Below are 21,948 nucleotides of genomic sequence, written 5' to 3'. Positions count from 1 at the left end.
ATAGCCCTCTGTAATTACTGTAATTCAAGGTAACCCAGATGACTTGGGTAGAAGGGGACTGAGAAGCACTTAAGACGACGGTTATGGCACCTTAACCGCACGAGCTGTGATCTCTTACGAGGGAAAGGAAAAAGATTATTTGCTGACTCTGAGTACCACGCTCTCTTGCTTAACACCATTACCTGATTTCCCTTACATTTCCAGAATGTTTCTGAACCGGCAAGCCTCAGAATACCTTATTGTACTTTGGCTTCTCCCTTATTCAAGTTAGCTCATACAGTGGGAAAGTCACCTGTATGTATTCCATACCTCTCTGTACTTGTAAGTGGTATGTGGAGGCCAAGAGGTCAGACCGCTGAACAAAGGCAAAAAAAGACTAACTGCCCCAAAGTTATTTTTTGGGGGGAAAAAAAAAATTTCTACTTTTGACACAATTTATTATGCAAGATTTATTTGGAAGATATGTATAACACCAAAGCATGTGGAAACAACCAGTTTTGGATCACACATTAATTTTGTCAAAGGATTTTTATGCAGAAATTCTTGTAAAAAGTACTGGTCGATTGGATTAGTTGGTTTTAGAGTATACCGGAGTATACTGTTGCTGCTAAAAAGGAGGGAAATATAGCTCTCTTGCTTGTTATTTGTATTTGTATGTAAAGAACACATGTTTAATTAGTTTTATTAAGTAGAAGCTATACTGAGACAATAAGCAGATTGCTTCAGTGAGCCTTTATTAATACTGTCCCATATGATTCACACGACTTTTTGCTATGAGTTTCTACTGGTTTTCCTGTTTTGGAGTCTTATCAGTTTCTAATATTTCCTTTGTCACAGGTAAATGGAGTCGATTTAACAGGCAAAACTCAAGAAGAAGTTGTGTCCTTGCTGCGAAGCACCAAGATGGGAGGAACCGTCGGTCTTCTGATTTTTCGACAAGAAGAAACATTCCATCCAAGGGAACTGGTGCGTAAAATAGAGAGCAGCTAAGAGATTTAGATGAGTGTGAGCACATGATTTGATCTTGTCACCTGCTAGTAAACATGCATGACCAGCACTGAATATAAGAAAAAAAACCGGCTATTTTGCTTTATTTAGAACATTTAACATAAATGTTTTTTATTCTCATCGAGATCTGCTATTGGAATTAAATATTTGTTAATAAAGTGAGACTTTTATTTTGAGTGAAAATGTTTATTGTAGAAGAAGCTATTGGATGGACTTTATTTGAATGCATATAGACAAGTAGATTATTTCATATCTTCCATATGGACAAATCTATGTTTGAAAGCCTGCCATTTGTCCCACTACCTGCTCAGTAAAGTATTTCAGAGTGTGTAATACTATGCCAAAACAGGATACGTAAATACCTTTCTATCAAAAAGTGGAGTATATAAGAAATAGTACCCTTTTTTGAATATAAATGCAATCGCTGTGGAATGGAAACCCTGCAGTTATTAATTTAGCAGAGTAATTCAGAAAATGTTTCTGAGGAATTTACATGAAATGGAAATAAAATGATGTTTCATACTGTACCTGCTCCACTTGCATAGTGTATACAGATATTTCTCTGATAATTATTCAAGATAATTTCTGTTATGAAAAGGTAGACCGTGAATGTAGCAGTCTTACTTTGTTCTGTATTCAATTAAACTGCTGAAGTTATTTATTATTTGTATTATCATAGCTATATATAGCTCTAAAAATAACTTATTTGGCTGCATTATTGTGAGAAAATAGACAAATATAAGTGAGAAATATAAGTATGATGAATAGATTGCTTCATTTTTCTATTGGATTTGTGTTATTTTGAATGCAAAGAGAATGCATTTTTGTTTGGCCATTTCAAGATGTTGAACATTAGCCTTTTACTTTTCAAAACTACAAGTAAACCTAGGAAGTCAAAGTGGCAGGGAAGGTTGCAAACTAACCACACTTTTACCTTAATATTCTTGGAACGTGACTTCAGGTACTGAAGTGAAAGTTGTCCTAAAATGAAGAGAAATTAACAATTTGAAATCATATTATGCCCTACCTTATAACTGGAACTGTGAAAGCGATCTGTTTATAAGTTCCTATGATGTAATTTTCACAGTATTGCTATCTTACATAAAGGTGAATGAAAATGCTTTTTAAGTTTTCTAAATAAATGTAGAAGTAAGAAAATGTCTTAATTTTGTGTATATTATTTCTATAGTAAAATGAGGAAGTTACAATGCATAATTTAACACAATTATTTTGTTTAAACGTAAACAAAGATATGATGTGAATAATGCAGAGATTTGACAGTAATACTTGATGTAGTTTTAAAAATAACAGCAAATCAGCTCCTTTAAGGGAGTTCAACCTCGGTAGCCTTCCTGCTGCTCCCCAGGCAATACTCTCTCAGCTATTTTGGCAAAGACCAGCGTAGGGAAGCCGGATCTCGCCGTGGCTGTGTCAGGTAGTAAGTAGCTGGGCTCTGTGCTGTGTAGTCAGAGATCGGATCTGAACATTTCTGTAGCTCCAGTTGAACAAATGGTATTTTGAGGATCTGACAGTACATGTGTGTGATGATCCTCTGTTGCATAAGGATTTGTTTGTTTGCATTTTGACATGAAGAACTGTTAGGTGTGCTCTGCTGACAGCTGTCAAAGAGCAGGAGCAGAATTGCTGGGGAAGGTGTTGAACTAAAACCCATCATAAGGAGTGTTTTTCTTCTCTGGTAAGAAGTAATCTTAAAAGAAAAAAAAAAAGTCTTTTTGACCAGCTCCTCTCATTTTCTTTTACTAGCCTTATATAACAAAAAAAAAAAAAAGGAGGAGGGAGGGTTATGATCTGAAATTTATGTCAGTTCATCTTTTTCACATGTAAACCTTCTTTGGCCACTTAGGAATAATTTGTCTTTGGATCCTTCCCCTATTTCTGTTGTATTTTCTACATGTATATGCTTTAAATATTAACTGAATGAGAAGTGTCTCAGAAACCATATGCATAAAATCATGTTATTTGATATTATCCATCATATAAAGTGCAGGACTTCTTGTTGCTTGCTGAGGAGCACTCAATATTAAAACCATTTTATATTTGCCAACATTTGTACAGATAGTAATCCCAATAAAAGAGGTGTTTAGATTTTATGTTTTGGGTTATGGCTTGTTGAATGACTTTTGAAAAGTTACTTATCCTTGGGTTTCTTTATAAGTAAAATGAAGATGATAAACTTTCAGGAGAGCTGTGGAGTTTAATGCCATTGATGTACGTTGCCATCATTGTCTAGAAGGCACCTACAAAAATGTGTAGCTGTATCTAAAATTTAGGAGAATGTTAAATTGAGCCCATTTAGGTTAGTATGGGATCTTTGTAGTTTGTGTTGTCAGGTTGAGGGTGTGCGTGCGATGGAGAACCATCATCCAGTGCAGCAGCTTCTATACAGATCACCGTAAAAGTGAGTGAAACGTTGATGCAGGGAATAAACCCAAACTGGCAGAAGTCAACTCTAACCAGTGAGATCTGGAGGAATGATTATACTTCTCCAGAATTTTACCAGGCATTTTATTGCTTCCAGTTTCCTAATGGCAGATAGGTAATATATTAGGGCTTGTTTGCATCAGTGTGAGAGGCAGATTGTCTTTTAAAAATCTTCCGTCCCTGCGCCCTTCCTTTATGAAAGGGGCGAGGATTACTCTGGTGAAGTAGAGCTCCTATCATACTGCAGTTACCTCACATAACCAAATATAACTTGCTGTGAAGGATTTTCTTAGAGCCTGCTACTGGCTATGTGAATCCACTGAAGGATTGACTTGGGTCATTTAGCCTTTTGAGCTAAATTCTCAGCATCAGCAGAGACTGGCTGTCAGAGTTTGTCTCCTGTACAGAACAAGTTAATATGTCCATTGCTACGTGTAGGTCCTTAACATGGTCCTGGTAGTTGGCTCCTTCATCGTTTTTTTCCTTACTGATTGTTGGCTGTGGGTTAAAGCTAACTGGATGTTTGTGTTACTACTTTGCCACTATGTTGTTGTGCTTAATCGTTTGAATCTCCTGCAAAACAGCCCAAAGTGAAGAAGTCTAGTAAACCCTAGCATTTCATTTTGTCCCAGTCAAAGGGCAAGAAACAGCTGGTTAGCCTGAAAGTGATCATCCAGGCAGCAGCACAGTGGCACTTCTATGTTCAAAGGGGTTTTACTATGAGTGGATGTGGTCTTGGAAGAGTAATGGTTCCTTACATGTGTTTCCAGAATTGGTTGAGGGATGCAGAAAAGTTTTCCAATGATGTATGTTTGCCTTATATGCCCTGAGACCCAAGTGAGGAATGCCAAGTACAGGAGGGTCCCATCTGTGGTGGACTGAAAACTGGGGTATCCAGTGCTGTAGTTCTGGTTCATCCAAGCACAATTAAAAGGGAAATCCCTTCTTAAAATGAGAATGGGTGTTTTAAAAAAACAGGTACTTGTTTAGAATATTTGGAAGGGTTCATCTGGACTGCTGAGATCATTCTTTGAAGCCTTCAAAGCAAAAGGGAAAAGCCAGGGGAGAACATCCCCGAAAGAGAACATTCCACCAGCCAGAACATGGTGCAAGCAGCTGTGATCCTTCCTTGGCCAGATAGCCGCTTCCCTCGTAGCCAGATAGTCAGGTGCACTGGCCTGAGATTGCTGGAGGTTATTTTTGTTCACCTCTCATTTAGTGCTTGTTGAGACAAATTTCAATCAGGGGTGTGACGACCACCCTTCTTTTTTCCATTACCGCTTCACATCAGAATTAGAGCTCTTTGTTTATGCCCCTGCTGATAGATAGTATATGTCGTATGTAGCCGTGTTCTTATTTATTTTTTTTACTTCCTTTAGAATGCAGAACAAAGCCAGTCACAAATTCCAAAGGAAACGGTAAGAGCTTTGTCTTTTCCATACTGGAAGGCTCCCAAATGTTTTAAAGTTGATATGGCACTTCTTCGTCAAAGTTTCACAGATCCTCCTTTCACCTTATATACTGTAGATGGCTCTCTCTAGCTTTACATTTTAAATGCATTTTTTAATGTAATTTCAAATACTGTTTGAATATGATATACAATTCAATTACTATGTACATTCAAGTGCTATTTGAAATTACATCTTTTATACACAGCCGAAGGCCTAAAGTTAGAATGATAAGAGTAGACTGTTAGTTTGGGTTACTTGTTGAAGCTAATTGTTTAAACCATGATATATGACTGAAACCTGAGATACAAACACAGAAGTTAGGCAGTTTGGATTTAAGTCTCAATTGTATCCTCATAGCACACCACTGTTTGTTAGTTATTTTAAAGAGACTACAGAGAAGTAGTATCAAGCCCTTGGAAGGCTTGTATGTGATATGTCAGTGAGGCTGCATATTGAGGTTGTATACTGTTTATATACTTCATTTAGTCAGTGGAACAGGATCAGTCTTAATACAGATTATACTAAAACACGTGAAAAGTTTTTCTAAAATAAAAAACTTTACTTTATGAAATATTAACAGAAGCTATAACAGTAATATATTACCTTAAATGTATACTGCATCTTAGTTAAAAATATACTTCAGGAAGCTCCATTCAATTAGGTACCTATTTAAAAATTAAATAATAAATTAGGTTATGGAAAAATTAAGAGGATTTGTGCTGGGATTTGAAGTTAGTGAGACAAGCTGCTGAAAAACAGAAAAAGCTATTCCAGATGATTCAGAGTGTCTTACCAGCAATGGTGAGATGGTATCTGGGAGAAAAAGAAAGTCAAGACTAGGTAAAGAGATGTAAGAGCCATCTCAGCGAGATAGTCCAGGGTACATTGGTTGACATTATGAGTATTTTAGGCCAATGGAATATAACTGCTAAAATGGGCGTTTGGGTTGAATGTAGCAATATTCGCTTTTATCCCTCCGGCTTTTGATGTCCTTCTAGTCTGACAGGCATCTGCATAAGGGCTCTGCAAAGTTGTGGGTGTATCATTGTTTCAGACATGCCTCGCAGTTATCTTTTTAGTACATCTCATTAGTGCATGTATGTTCTTATCTTCATAGTTTCTTACCACATACGGCTGATATGTAAGGAGATCAAAGATCAAAGCCCAGGACAGTATTTCTGCCTGTAATTGAATACGATTGAAAATAATTTGTGGGTGCAGCCTTACAAAAGTGTCCTGGTTTTAGGAGTTGAAATTCTGCCCCAAAACCTCATTAAGATTAGGGAGATTACCTACAAAGTGTTTTATATAAAGCAATTGCTCATCGGTTGCAAAGTTAATGTTTTGTAGCAAATTTCATGGTGGAATCCTTTCTCTGACATTTTTGGGACCAACTCCTGACTTCATCTGAGGAAAGACCAAAAGAAAATAAGGATCTCTCATTGGTTCTCTATAGATGTGAGCTAAAAATTGCTTTTAACCAGGGGATTATACAAGAGGGACAGGGCAACGTATGAGTAGCTAGGGATTTCTGAAACACCAGCCAGAAAGCCCTAGCAAGCCTTGGAAATAAGGACGTGAACTGGGAAGCGTGTGGAGATGTATTTGGTTAGTGAGGGAATGAAGCTAGAAAGCCGGTCAATACAAAAATGTTTTTTGCAGCATGTCTTGGGTTTTTCATTCATTATGGAGTAGGGTTTTTTTGTTAATTTGAAGGCTGAGAGCAACCAGTGATCAATAGTAGGAGCAATAGATCTCTCTAAATTTTCCTACCTCTGTATGGGAATAAAAAATGGACTAAACACCGAAGGTGTCAGTGGGTATTTATAATACACAATGCTTTTGCACTTACCTTCTTCCGCTCTTTCTTTGCTTTGGATGAGTGTGATACTCTAGTTCTACAGAATTAATTTTCCTCAGCTGCACATTAATAATACAGTCACACACTTCTTTTTATTATTATTTTTGAAAGTATTTTTCATTGCTTTCCTTTATTCTCCTTGGTTCTGCCGCAATCCCTATTTATTCCTCCTTGTCTACTTTTCAGGTCTTTGAGATTTCTAATCTTGCAATTTCTATTTCTGTGCCTGCTCTGATCTTTGTGCTGTTCGTTGTGAGGTTTTAGGCTCCAAGTGTCAAGGACTTGATAGTAGAAAGCAAAGCAAAAAAATAAGAAAAAAAAAGCATGATAAAAGCAGTGAAGCTGTAGAAATGAGAGACAGGTGAAATATAAAAGTCTTTTTAATTTAAAGGCAAAATGGTTGTGGGGGTTTTTTGTTGTGGTGTCTTTGTGAGGAATAGAAGAAAAATGCACCTTTGAAATTAAAAAAGAAAATAAACCTTGAAAATCGAAGGCCTGAAATAGGCTTTAAATTTTGGAGTCTACATATAAATTTTAACTTATCAACACATTATTAACACTCAGGTGTTACGTTCATGAAACTGTTACTTTGAAATGGTTTACAGTAATATTGTGGCACTTGGATGCAGTAGTTAAGAGTCTTCATAGATGTAATAAAAGAAAACCTTGAAAATTAGGGGGGTTTCTTAATGTATTTGTGGCCTGAACTCCTTGAGAAAGTGTTATTTCTTACTACCCATATAGGAAAGCATATGACTTCATATTTTGCACACCATCTCAGGATACAGATCCTAATATTCTAATTCTTGAATGTCCATATGAGGCGTTTTTGTAACTTGCTAAGCTCGCAGAACTCAAGCTTTGCTCTCCCGTTATCCATAAGAAATGCAAATTGCTAATGCATCTCCAGCTCTATCCAGTAACTGTGCCCTAGGGAAAACGGTGCTGCTGGTTTTACCTTCTGTTTTGCTGACGAACGGAACCAGTGCTCTGTTTACTCCTGAAGCAGGGAAATCTCCCGTATCTCAGTTGAAAGATTGTTTCACCCAGCCATGAGTTCGTACCATTTTATAGCTGATGACAACCAGGAACAGATGCACCTATTTCTAAACATGGTGATTATTTGGAATGTAGGAGATTGACCGTAATATGAAAGCTAGTAATTTATCATTATTACATTTCTGTTTCTAAGCATAATTATCTTAATCTTGTTACAGAGCATTGAAATGAACTGTTAATTATGCTATGTAAAACATCTGCCAATTAATTTTTCCTCATACTCTTTGAAAGTCAATAGTGTTTCAGTAATATTTTGCTTTTACAATTGTCATTCACTGTTTGTTGAATTCAAACCAGCAAGTTAACTTTCGTGCAAGCATAATGCTAGAAAAATAATAATTATCATATACATAGAGTATTTTCTAGGGAGTGTTGTCTGTTGGTAAAAAGAGGTTCTAAGTTAGGATTCAGGATTTCATTTCATGATTGTTGTGCTCAGCAGCATGGGAAAGCTTCAGTTTTCTATTCTCATTTGTTTTTCTGTCAAATTGCTGTAAGTGAGCAGAATGTTATGAATTGTAGTGAGTACAGGATTCGTAGCAGTGACATAACAAGAGCGGTTGGTGTGTTGTAACAATACATAAATGTTTAGCAGCCCTGATTGAAATTGCAAATGGATTGCTTTTTATTTTCTTCTGAACTCAAACATCTGATACTCCTGTTATGATCTAAATTTCATTTTGATCACCGTGGTTTTTAGAATCCAAGGATGAGGTCATGGCTAAACCTGTCAGTATTATTGGATTCAATTGCTGCTCTTGCCATAGACTTTTCTTTGTGTTTCTGAGTAAATTAGCTACACTTTTTATGCAAGAATTCATCACCTATAGGAATGGGGTGGTAATACCAACTCGATCAGAGGCATTTTATAACAATTAACGCAAATTTATTTTTTGTACACTTTTTATTTGCAGCTAGCTGTGTTTTTTACTTTTGGTGAAAAGCTGTTTGTGTTATTTCAAGATAAGCAGTCACTGTGTACATATCCATAGTTGTTTTTCAAAAGCTGTACATTAAGTTCCCACTACTTCATATTTAGCACTTACGCAGGACTTCAGCTTTCATAGCAGCTTCGTGTCATTCAGTTGATGCAACTCTTCCTTCGCACAGAACCTTCTTCGGAAAACAGTTTAGAGCTTCTTCAATTTCCATTGCTGCAATAGGTGATCCAAATGTCTAAAAATTGAGCCAAGATCGTATGTGTGACTAATACCAGCCAACACCACCAGCAGTGCTGATAGCATTGGCTCCAGGGAGACCTCATTGTGGCCTTCCAGTACCTAAAGGGGGTCTATCAAAAAGATGGGAGAGGGACTGTTTACAAAGGCATATAGTGATAGGACAAGGGGTGGTGGCCTTAAGCTGAAGGAGGGTAGATTTAGATTAGATATGAGGAAGAAATTCTTTACTGTGAGAGTGGTGAGGCACTGGAACAGGTTGCCCAGAGACGCTGTGGAGGCCCCATCCCTGGAAGTGTTTAAGGCCAGGTTGGATGAGGCTTTGGGCAACTTGGTCTAGTGGAGGGTGTCCCTGCCTATGGCAGGGGGGTTGGAACTAGATGATCTTTAAGGTCCCTTCCAACCCAAACCATTCTGTGGTTAAATACAGAATGAATTTATCAGAAGAGGTTTGGCTGATGATGAAGCTGTTGCTGTTATTTCCTCCATGGTGTTTAGGAATATTGCAAATAACTGGTGCTGATTATTTTTATACCTTTTTATCTTCTAATGCTGTAAGGTACAAGGGTGATTACAATGTATTTTTTTTTAAAACCATAGAATCATAGAGTAGTTTGGATTGGAAGAGACCTTTAAAGGTCATCTAGTTCAAACCCCCTGCAATGAGCAGGGACATCTTCAACTAGATCAGGTTGCTGAAAGCCCCATCCACCCTGACCTTGAATGTTTCCAGGGATGGGGCATCTACCACCTCTCTGGGCAACCTGTTCCACTGTCTCACCTCCCTCATCATACAAAATGTCTTCCTTATATCTAGTCTGAATCTACTCTCTTTTAGTTTAAAACTATTACCCTCGTCCTATCGCAACAGGCCCTGCTAAAAAGTTTGTCCCTGTCTTATAAGCCACTTCTAAGTATTGAAGGGCCGCAATAAGATCTCCCTGGAATCTTTTCTTCTTGAGGCTAAACAACCCAAACTTTCTCAGCCTTTCCTCATAGGAGAGGTGTTCCATCCCTCTGATCATTTTTGTGGCCTCCTCTGGACCCGCTCCAACAGCTCCATGTCTTTACTGTGCTGAGAATCCCAGAACTGGACACAGGACTCCAGGTGGGGTCTCACCAGAGCAGAGTAGAAGGGCAGAATCACATCCCTCAACCTTCTGGCCACAAACAGCCTTTTTTAGTGCTATTTTGAGTGGTTTCAGATTAGATTTTTAATAAAGTTGTGACATAGAAACAGATTGCTGGCCGTATGAAAGAAAGCAGTAGTAAGCGTGTGATCTTCTGCAGGATACTGTTGTGTTCAGAGTCTTTTACCATAGGAGGTACTCTAATATTGAATAGCATGTTCTGGGGCATTAATGAGTAGAGCCAAGACATTAATTCCTAGTGAATAATTAATACAACAGTTGAGTGACTGTGTGTGAATGCTCTTTGAATGGTCTGAATTTCCTGGAACGTTCAGTGATAATCCACAAATTTCTGTGTAATGCTATGCTTGGATTGACCCTCAGGCTCATAGTTTTGACTCTGTCATCTGCAGGTGATTTACCTGGGCTGCAGTGTGGCACACCCAAGCTGGTCCGTGCAGCTCTGCAGAGTGTTTTTAGCCATTTTCTCAAAGCCTGCATTAATAACACTTGCTGGCCAATTACTGGTTTTGTGGAAGGCCATGTACGTGTCCCTCCACTGGGGTTCTGTGACAGAATTTCCTCACTGCCACCATTGCAGAGTCATCCTGAAGCCACACTGGTGTCCACGTCTTTATTCACCATTATTATACTATTGCCTAGGTACCAGGCTTACATTATTTTGGATAATGAGTCAACTGTATAAAGCATTTACAGTTCAAACAACAGCTAAAGGGTGTGAGACTGAAAGGGGCTCCCAGGTCCGTTAGTTGGTCATCTGCTAGCACAGGCAATAGGGTCATCAGGTTTTTCCAAACACTTGACTCAATTTGGGTAAGTGCAAAGTTCACACTGTTGTTTAAAATTCCTCTTTAAACCTCTGAAAATTCACTGGTTGTGTGCAAAGCTTGTTTTACTGCACTGATGGCTTTATACTCTTGGTGTTGATTCTTCCTTGCTCTTAAGTCCAGGGAAAATAGTGACATGAAGTGGTTTGCCATGGTTGCCCGAAAGTCTGCAGCAGAAGTAGGAGTAAGACACAGGTCAGTCCCAGTGCCCCATCCAGGCACTACCTCATGTGGAACGTGTTTCTTGCCATGGACTTCTACAAGGCATTATTTCCCTTTCAACTTTGTTTTTCTGTCTGGCTTTCCCAGACACTCTTTAGCTGTTTCTTTAGTCTTTCAGGTCTTGTACATCCAATGGGCCAGTGAGAGAAGTATAAAGATTTTTAGGGAGCTATGTCATTAGTGTGTTGGGCATTGAAGTTTTTTCTTGAACAAGGGATAGTGTAGAAAGCTGTAGCTTTATAGGCTTCTTTGGCAGAGTAGACACCTGCTGTGTATCTAATCCCTTGGTTTTCACTTCTCTAGGATAAGCATCTTGTAAAGAAATAGGGTTAGCTTTACAATCGCATATTTGTTTCAGAACATGCCATAGAAGCACAAAGTTTGAGTAGGAGCAACAGTTCAGAACGGGGTACGTTGGCCTGAACAAAGTGCAGCATTATGGTAACAGCAACAGACTAGTCCCTGTGTGAAGTTCTGAGATGCATAACCAACAAAATATTTTTAGCGGTCTGATCAGTTGTTCTGAACCGTAGAATCTCAACTGCTCAAACCAGTTTCTACAACAGCCAAGATCAGTGTTAGCATTAGGGAGAATAATGTTAGCATAGACAAGCAATGGCCTTCTTGCAGAGATAATAACAAACATGTGGGTGTACTTAAGCATGGGCTTTTGCAAAGCTTTGATTTTCATACTAAATGAAAATCACATGCTAGAATTTTTGTGCTTTGGAAAACATTTAATTTTTTCCTAAACTATTTTTTAATCCATCAAAAACATTAAACTAAAGACATTTTTGAATGTGGAACATATTTTTTGATATTAAATTAAATCCTTAAAATGGACATAACTGGAAATATAACGTGCCTGTTTTGCAGTATTTTCATGAGCTAGCATTTCTGCGTATAAATACTACCAAAGTTAATCCACATATAATATGCAAAAAACTTTTCCTTGATGGGATTAAAATTAAAGCAGACCACATTTCCCATAAAATCTCAGAATTCAAATGTAGGTTTTGATATTTAGCAGCTGCTGTTTGATTTGAACAAGAATGCAGTCTTTGCCAGATGTGACATATTAACTTAGCTAATATGAATAATGAGTCTCAGTGTATACGTGCAAATAAGATTCATTAGTGTTTATCTAACATATGGGATATATTAAAATACTTAAACATAGGAAGAGTTAGAAAAAGAAAGCAAGCATAAGAATTTTAGTTGTTTAGTTGGCTTAAGCCCTATATCATTTTATAACTAGGTAAGTAGATGTTTTAGGCCCTTATAACCTGAAATGCAACACATGATTGTTTGATTTTTTTAAAAAAAAAAAGAAAAAAAGAACAATAAAAGGCCTTGTTGTATTTCAGGAGGAAACTGGGATGGAGTGTGCGTGTCACTATTTGATCAGTAGGCAGGCTTTTCTCTGCCGGAGGTCCAGTTTTAAATCTGAACGAGCTGTTGCAGTTATATTTATCTTTAATGCCTACCCAGGGCAGGATGCATCAGCTCTCAGTTATTCCTCCTCAGGAGAGGTCTTGACTGAAGTTGGAGAGGTGTGTCACGGGCCACCTACATTGCTCTGTTTTCAGTACCTCCAGCAGTAATATATCTTCGTTTTTATAAGTACTAAACATCACCCCCCACGAAACAGTTGTTGACGACGGATGCTGTTTTGCTTCCTTGGCGCAGCTCGCTTTACGTCTTCTATGTTTGTATATGTGATGGCATATGATAAAAGTGAGAGTCGTCATCTTTTGGTGTATCTCAGTTTAGAAGGTGGCCTGATATGACAGCAATGTCACCCACCTAACTTGAAGGACAAAACAATTTGACTCATCTCTGATGTCAAGAATGTTTTTGCCCAATAGCTAAGTGAAATCTCCTCTCCTGTGTATATCGTGCGTGTTCTAAAACAAGACTTCTATTTTGTTATAGTAATACTGAGACAGATTTTATTGGTTTCCCAATGTATAGGAGTTATGTTTTCTTAGTATCATGGGTGCCTGGTGAGACACAATAATGAATTCTATATTAAAATCTTCTAAAGATTGAAAATACTCTGGACAAGGCTGTGATGTTAGATTGGAATTCCCCATTATTGGAACCAAATGACTAAACCTGGGATTTTGCAAATTCCTCTTACTTTTCTACCTTAGACTTCCTAGACCTGGTGGGCTCTTAGTGTCCATGGGACTTCCAACTCATCTTTCAAGAACTTGAGATTTTCAGTCTGGACAAATTTAAAAGAGAGGAGATGCATTTGTGAGGCAAAAGGTTGATAGCTTAACAAAATAATAATTAAATAGAGGCTAATAGGTTTAGTGCTGGTATGTTAGAAGGCTGGACACAACAGGATTTGGGGACAGGTAAAGTGAATAGATGGGGTCATTGGAGGTGTTCGGTGTGGCTTGTGCTATATAATTAAATAACTTATAGTGAATTTCATCATCGTATGAGAAAGGTGTGTTTATAGATGTTCACGCATATGTGTATGCATATAAGAGCCTTGTATTTGTTTTCATATGTGCTACACACTAATGTGGAAATACAGGTTACCCTCTAAGAGTGGGGCTACAGAGCTTTATTAATTGCTTCTGTGAAAGAAAACAGGAGTGCACTGGAGTTTTGCTGAGAGTCCCATGATTAACTTCTTTTCTCTATACATCATCACAAAGTAACTTGCAGACAGGTTTCAGTGACTTAATAGCTGCTGAGAAGGTAGCATGTCTAAGCTTGCAAGAGAATGTACTTTGCTGGAGAGAATGCAGCCGGATTTGTAGCTGCAGCGAGCCACTTCGCAAACTTGTCCCAGCTTGATTGAAAATTGCTTCCCTCGTTAGGTGGGAGGAGGTTTTTCTTTGCTGTTAGGTTCCTTTTTTCACCCATCTCATGCTGCTTACTCGCCAGCTGAACCCTGATGAGATTTCATAAAGGGAAGAAGTCCCAAGCAAGAAATTTCTTCATAGAATTTAAAACATAAAAGGATAAGGAGGAGATGCTGTTACTAACATGATGAAATAGATTTATTGCATTTTAGTGTCAAGGTCCATTTTAACGTTGTTTATAAAATTAATTCAGGTTTTATGATCAGATCAGAAACCAGTGTTATGTAGCAGAGAAAAACAATTTCCCTCCTGTTTATCCCATGGCTTTTTTTAATCTCTGTATGTATCAAAGCACTGCCATAAGTTTACTCTACTCAGGAATTTTATCTTTAAATTTACGATATATTTATGTTGTATTTAAAAAGTGAAAAACTTATCTCAAATGTCATTTAGCATAAATTTATGCTAAGTATGAATTTGAAGAAAAAGCCACCTACATATTTTATCACCAATCGAATTTTTATTACAAATTACATACTTGAGCAGCTTCATTCATCCAGCTGAAGTCGTTTCAGATGACCTTTTCCTCAGCAGATTCTGTCTGAACAGAATATTGTTCTGCTGTTAATTGTTTTGGACATAGTGTGTGAAAATTCTTAAGGGAGTTGAATTTCGTTGTTCAGGGTTCACAGTACATAATTTTGCTTGCCTGTTTACTGCTGGCCTGTCAAAGTATATGAAGGAATAAAATTCTGCCACAGATCAACTAATCATGAAAATAGTGTTGAGGTGTTTGATTGACATAGTGAAGCTGTTAATTTACAGTGTATCAAGATCAAATGGAAGTTATTGCAATTAGGAAGTGATTGTGTTCTCAGTTGAAATTTTTAAATGCTGCATTTTAGATTTTTGTGCATTTTTATGCTCTCATGGATGTGTTAGAGAATTTGTATGGTTTGTTACATTTAGATACTTAATGTTCAACACAATTTCAGTGCAAATTTTACTTTTTTGTAATAGCTGATATTTAATTAATTGGGGAGAGTTGCTGCACATGTAATGTTTCTATACTCTAAAGGGCTTTGAGGAACAAAGGATTCAGCCAATCTGAGATTTTGTTGGTTGGTTGGTTTGGGATTTTTTTTGTTTTTACAACTTTGGTTCAAAGTATTATGATATCAGGCTAAAATCTTCCTGCTTATTTCTCTGGTTTGTATGTATGTATGTATGTTTGTATGAAGTTGCATTCAGTATATCTGTTCTGCTTTTGGCTGAGCTAGAGTTAATTTTCTTTCTAGTAGCCAGTATAGTGCTGTGGTTTGGATGTAGGATGAGAATAATGTTGATAACACACTCATGGTTTAGTTGTTGCTGGGTAGCTGTAGTGTCTACAGGAAGTCAGGGACTTTTCAGGTTCTCACGCCCCGCCAGGTGCACAAGAAGCTGGAGAGCACAGCCAGGACAGCTGATCCAGACTGGCCAAAGGGATATTCTCTGCCGTAGGACATCATGCTTCCAGATGTAACCAGGGAAGCGAACCGGGAGGTGGGATCGCTGCTCGGAAACAGACTGGGCAGCAGGTTGGGTTTTTTTTCTTCCGCATGTAGTGAGCAATTGCATTTGTGCATCATTTCTTTTTGTAATACTATTACTAATATTATTATTCTCTTCCTTTGTTATCCTATTAAACTGTCTTTATCTCAACCCACGAGTTTTTTTCCATTCTCCTCCCCATCCCCGTGGGGGGGCAGGGGTAGGCGAGTGGCTGTGTGGTGCTCAGCTGCCCACTGAGGTTACACCACGGCGATATCACACATATAGTAAGACCTTTGGTACCATGCTGTGGCACACGTTCAAGTCAGTACTTTCATATCCATAGTCCTTGTATCTTAATGGTTCAGTTATTCTTGAAAGCCACATTTTTCTCCTAAGTATTCTTAGAAAAAAATTGCGGGATATCAAAAGGAAATGTTTGTTCTCTGTATCACTTTCTCTTTTTAAAATCTACACTCGAGCATATGGTACTGACAAATGACAGACAGATTCTAGAGGGCAAAAGGCTTCTCATGTCCCTTAAATTGCAGACACAGGTACGGTGGTGAAACAAGCTGGCTTAGTTGAAAAAAAGCTTTGGATACCCGATGAAGTCCCTAAAGCAATTTAGCCTTAGCCTAGTGAAGGTAATTTTTTCTTTGGATGAGTTGAGTATTTTTGCCATGGCTTCATTACTTCTGTTCCCGTGCTGAGGCTGCTGTTTCTCATTTTTTCACATGCACGATCTACTCCCGTTTGTGCAGCTGCTAAGGAGTGGTTTGTTCCGGGTTTAGGCCTGAAGTTTCACCTCCACGCTCAGGTGTCTATAGCCTGATATTAGCATTAGATCTTTTCCTAATTTAAGACTGTAGAAGACAAGTAAGCAGCAGCCTGATGTTAAGAACAGTGCTGAGCTGATAATGCAGCTCTTTGGTCTCGCTGAAGAGAAGCAGGGTAGAGGCCATTAGCCCGGTCATTGGGGATGCCCACTGAGACGCTCTCTCCAGTTGTCCCTGTGGCATCCAGACCTGCACCCGACGGGGACAGGCTGTGCAGGGAACAGTTCGGTTCTTTAGTTCTCTGCCCTGCGAGGGAGAGGGCTGGGCCTGAAGTTCTGGCACGTTTTTTAGAACATTAGAAAATACTGAGGGGTGGGGGGGATTGATTGTAAATTTGTGATACCAGTAGTAGAGAAAAATCCAATAGACTTATGTGCTTCCTTGGATTACCCATACAACCTGCCTTGGCTTTATCTCCCTTTTGGCTCTCACGCTTTTATTCTTACTATGTATTTGGAATATGAAAGTGATCAGTGTTACAGGGTAACATGCATCTGTCTCAGCTTAATTCTGCAGCCACCTGACAAAAGATGCGTTCAGATGTGTGCTGTAACTAGCACCTTTATGACTCAAACAGGAAAATTGGGGTTGTAATTTTCCCAAAATTTGGGAAATGTTTTTAGATCCAGTATTTTTTCCACAGAAACAGTGCACCTGACAGCTAGCGCAGATCATGTGTTTTGCATGGCCAAGAGATGTATTTGGAGCATAGGATTCATAAGCAAACCAGCTTAGCTATGGCACTTGGATAGGGTGTGTTAATTTTTTACTTTTTTTTTTAAATTGATGAAGCGTTATCCTTTATTATAAACAAAAGATGGTTAGAGTCAAGCAAATAATGTCTAATGCAAGGGAAGGGGCTGGTGAACACATTAAGGTTCATGCTTTTAACCAAGTGGGAAAAGATAGAGCTCCTCTTTTTCTTCCCTCGGCTGTTCCGGTTCTCTAAGCAGTCTGACTTTTGTGCGTTGCGTTTCTAGGTCAGCGGTGACACAACTAGCATGCTTGTGCCCAAATTGATCATCTCAGTCTGCTATTCTCCACATGTCTTTCACATCCATCTTTGCTGTAGTCTGTGTTTGGATTTCGGAAGAGCCTGTCAGCTTTGCATTTCCTGAGATCTTAAGGAACAGGGATGGCTCAGCAGGCGCACATTAACTTCTCATGTGTTTTGTCCTGCTCCAACTATCTAAGAGTAGGAGAAAAATAGGAGGAGCGAGCTTTGCAAATAGATGAGGGTGATGTGGGACAAGTCAGTATAAAATCAGTGTCAGTAAGGGAGGTGACACATTTGCTAAGGTTAGGAGAAAAATTGGCCAGATTAATTCTTCCAGAGAAGAACTTCTGACCGTTGGACATTGCTGTACACCTCCTGGAGGACATTCTCTTACTCTTTCTCCTTCATATGGGTGAGAAAAAAACAGCACAGTTGGGTTCATCAGCATCTTTCTGGACGCCAGACACTGGGCCCACTGCAGAAAATTACCTTTAAGAGCATGACTTTTTTCTTTAATTGATAAAGTTACAACCGAAAGTGATTATAACCGCTTTGTTATAACTGAAAGATGGTCAGAGACAAGTGGACAACGTCTACTGGAAGGGACAGGGCTGGTGAACAGCCCTTCCCTCCCGGTCCTCCTTTTGGCAGCAGCCTCTCGTGCGTGAGCACTGCTCCTCAGGGCCTGACCGTTTTCCTTCCTGGGTGCTGTGCCCCTGCCTGCTGCCCCCATGAGTGCCACCGCTCTGTGGGGACACCCCAGGGCCCCCACTCCCAGCCTGCTGCCACCCCGAGCTCGGCAGGAGGCAAAGCCGGTCTTCCGCGCATGCACAGCTTTCGGATGCGTGGAAGGATGTCGGTGAGCTGCTTGCCAGGGACACCGGCAGGTCTGGGACTGTAATTCCAGGGGTTCAAAACCTGGGATTGTCCCGGTCAGGATCAAACTGGGTGTGGAGAGCAGCACACAACCAAAGTTGTGAGTAAGAGGACAGAGGGGAAGGGCAGAAAGGCAGGAAAATTGGCACTCAGAGCTGGATTTGATGCTAAGCCTGGTAATAGCAGAGATACGCTGTTGCAGATCTCAGCTGTGTAATTGTCTGTTTTTCCTAACACAGCTAGCTTTAAATGAAATGAGGTGAATGAGTAATTTTTGAATTTAATTTTCTCGCACTTAGTTTCTCCCCATGGCTGCAGAGCTACTATAGATGATAATGATATTTTAAAAATTCTGTAGGTTTGCAAATAAGAAAATATTTCTGATACAGCTCTCTTTTGGCTAATGAAATAGCAGCTTACTTGTGAGCTGGTATTAATGGCACATTCAGTAATGACACACGATGCAATTATTTTACTAGACAGAGAAGCACTTAGACATAAACGTAAGATATTTCTGAATCTAGGCATCAGCTGGAAGTGATTGAAAATACACTATTTGTGCATGTTTCTTCAAATAATTACTGTGGAAAATATTGTGGCATTGTATTTAAAAGCAGGGGGGTTTTTAATGCTAATAGCTGTAGAGGAAAGAGAATTCCCAAAGAGAAATGCTCTTCTGTAATCCCGTGTTAATCTTCCCGACAGAAAGCAGAAGAAGAGGAGCTTGTCCTCACACCTGATGGCACCAGGGAATTCCTGACATTTGAAGTTCCACTGAATGACTCTGGATCAGCTGGACTTGGCGTGAGCGTCAAAGGTAACCGGTCAAAAGAAAACCATGCCGATTTAGGAATCTTCGTCAAGTCCATTATTAACGGTGGAGCAGCATCCAAGGTAAGAGGGAACATCCGTGTACTTTGGTCTTTCTTAGTTTTCCATAATAAGGCTGTTTTGAAAATAACCACAGATTCAAGAAGAATGAGATTGCTCTGTAACTAGCTTTTTCCAATGCACCATCGGAGGTAACATTTAGACTTCTCAGATTCACATATTTGTGCATCCCAGATTTTCAGCAGCCCTTGCAGATTCTTGGGAAGGATACGAGCCGTCTCCGGTACAGTTCAATTAGTATGCTATTTGTGCAAACAGGTTATGATAATAGCTTGCAGTGCAAATCTATAATTGGAATAGACATTTCCTACAATGCCTGCAATGGAAGCTATTATACCAGTGTTCATTTGCCCATAAACTATTAGGACTAAGCATAGTTGTGATTATTTTTCTTTTGTTTTTTTCTTCTCTTCAGCAGGCTAAACTTTTGTGCGTGTTTTATGCAAAGCTATAATCTTTCCTTTTCCAGGATGGCAGGCTTCGAGTGAATGATCAACTAATAGCGGTAAATGGAGAATCATTATTGGGCAAAACAAATCAAGATGCTATGGAAACCTTGAGGAGGTCCATGTCCACTGAAGGAAACAAACGGGGAATGATTCAGCTTATTGTGGCGAGGCGAATAAGTAAATGCAATGAGGTAATACGCTTTTGATATTGGGACTGGGAGTTTTCACTTCTAAGGTATTTGAGTTTATAGGAGATGTCATGTTTCCTCCGAGACCTGGAAAATAATACTTGAGAAGCTAAACAAAGAGAGAATTACGAAAAGATCTGACTTTCAGTGTTAGACATGCTAACCTTATTACCGATCAATAAAGCTTTTCTTTTGAGTATTTTCATCAATGAATAACAGGAAACACTGAATAAAACTGTATTGATTTTGTAATTGGATCCCACTGTTTACGTTATTTTTGTTCTTCGGAGTTTTTATGTAGGTCTATTGAATCTTTCATTTATAGGCTTAGTGTTAACTGACTTGCTGCTTTGTCACTTTCAGGTTTTTTAATTAAGAGTAGAGCTCTTACATTTCATTATTATATTTTATCTAAGCAATTAAAAGTTGCATGTAAAGATTCTGTAAAACTTGATGCAAATAATTCTCGTTTTGGATTTTAAATATGTTGTGTCTTGGCCTTTATTGCAGGGAAGTATGAAATAGTGAATTCAGGGTGAAGTAGTGATTCTTTTTCTGATATTATTTGCAACTTCTGCCTCCTCCAGTGCAATGTTAATGTGTTGATGTTTTGAAACATCTTAATGACTTCTAATAGTTTATCTTCTAGATTAACGTAAATAATGCTATACAGTAGGAATATGTGGCCACATGATACTGAGAAGGACTGCAGATGCTGTGGAGGACTGAATTAGGCTTCAAAATGATTTTGACAAATTGGAGGAATGCACTGAGTTAAATAGGGTGCAGTTGAATGGCAGGTCAGGGAAGCATCTGTTCTTAAGAAATCTAAAAGTCATTCTTTCATTCTTGTTAACACCGATAAGGTCTTAGTGGGAATGTTATTTCTTGAGCATCATGCTTCAAAAAATGATGTGCACAAATTGGTTTAGTACTGCTGATCCTGCCTAGAGGGAAAAGGAATGGTTTATTTTTTAATGCAAAAAATAGATCATTAAAAAATTCCAGTCCATAGTGTATTATAAAATCATGTTTGAAAAAGACACTATCCTCTCTAAAAGTATTAAGCTCCTCTTGATTAACTGCTTATACACAGCTTTAATACACATACGCACATTTATATATGCACACTGCTGGAAAGCCTGCTTGGATGCACACAGTTTCTTGCTTGGTGTTGAAGGAATTCTGACCTTTTTATATTTGGTGATGTCCTGTTCTAGCCTTAATTCTGAACTTGGACTCCAGACTGTCCTTTGGAGACTTTTCCTTATTCCTACCCAATTTTAGATGCATTTTATGTGTTACCACATAAAAAGGATGAAATGTTTTAGACTATTTCTGTGTTTAGAATATTCTTTTCAAAAAGGATGTAGATGATGTTTACTCTTCTCTAAGTGAAAGTCTACTAGATCGAATGTATCAGGACAGGGTTTGTAAACATGATGGAGCAAATCCAGCAATGATGAACCAAAAACATTGCTCCTTAAATCTGATAGAATATTTGCCCATTCGAGTTAAGAATAGTTTGATGCCCTACATCTGCTTGACATTTAGTATGATTTATTTTGCAGAAATCACATGGCAAAAATGGCACAGCCTAGTCTACGGTATATGTGCTCCAAGATGAAAGAACTGATATTAGAACCAGATTTTGATACACTGAAATGTATCTGTAGAGGGAGCAGGATGAGGACCTGTGTCTGTCTGGACCTGCTTTACAGTTTTTTATGCATTTTCCCAACTCCTTAATAAGCTAGTGAGATGAGCCATAATGATTTGGCAAAGTGATGATATGCAATTATTGGTGTAGCGATCATCTTTCCAAAATAATTCTTGTAACTATTTTTTTTCTCCAGAATTATTGCTTTCATGACATTAATCCAAAGGAAATACGATGTCAATACTATTTGCATATTTTAATATGATGAAAGCACAACTTGCATGGACATAAAGCTATTTACCTGCTGAGCTGGCAGTATTCAAGAAGCTGGTTTTCTGAAAGTCTTGCAATGCCCAGACTTCAATGAAATGAAAAGTGAAGAGAGAATTTTTTTTCTTGGCATTTTGCAATTAAACCCTAGTCACTTGTTCAAGAATTGGACAGATTCAAACTTTAGATATTGTTAACCTGATATAATACTGATAAGCTAC

At 38.5% G+C, this 21,948-nt stretch overlaps 1 protein-coding gene across 16 annotated transcripts in view; it reads left to right on the top strand.

Moving 5' to 3' along the window:
- Window positions 1–21,948, top strand: part of PARD3 (par-3 family cell polarity regulator) — a 459,995-nt gene that overhangs the window by 258,202 nt on the left and 179,845 nt on the right. For 11 of the 16 annotated variants that reach the window (XM_054816596.1, XM_054816594.1, XM_054816595.1 and 8 more), the window contains 4 exons: window positions 838–966; window positions 4,830–4,868; window positions 18,975–19,163; window positions 19,630–19,800. In XM_054816596.1, coding sequence (XP_054672571.1) covers window positions 838–966; window positions 4,830–4,868; window positions 18,975–19,163; window positions 19,630–19,800 — 528 coding nt within the window. The remainder of the gene's footprint in view (window positions 1–837; window positions 967–4,829; window positions 4,869–18,974; window positions 19,164–19,629; window positions 19,801–21,948) is intronic. The other 5 variants (XM_054816599.1, XM_054816601.1, XM_054816589.1 and 2 more) reach the window with 1 other exon arrangement.

The sequence above is a fragment of the Grus americana genome, chromosome 2 (genome assembly GCF_028858705.1).
Source record: "Grus americana isolate bGruAme1 chromosome 2, bGruAme1.mat, whole genome shotgun sequence".
In the NCBI taxonomy this organism is placed as follows: Eukaryota; Metazoa; Chordata; class Aves; order Gruiformes; family Gruidae; genus Grus; species Grus americana.
This window is presented reverse-complemented; position numbering and strand designations above follow the sequence as displayed.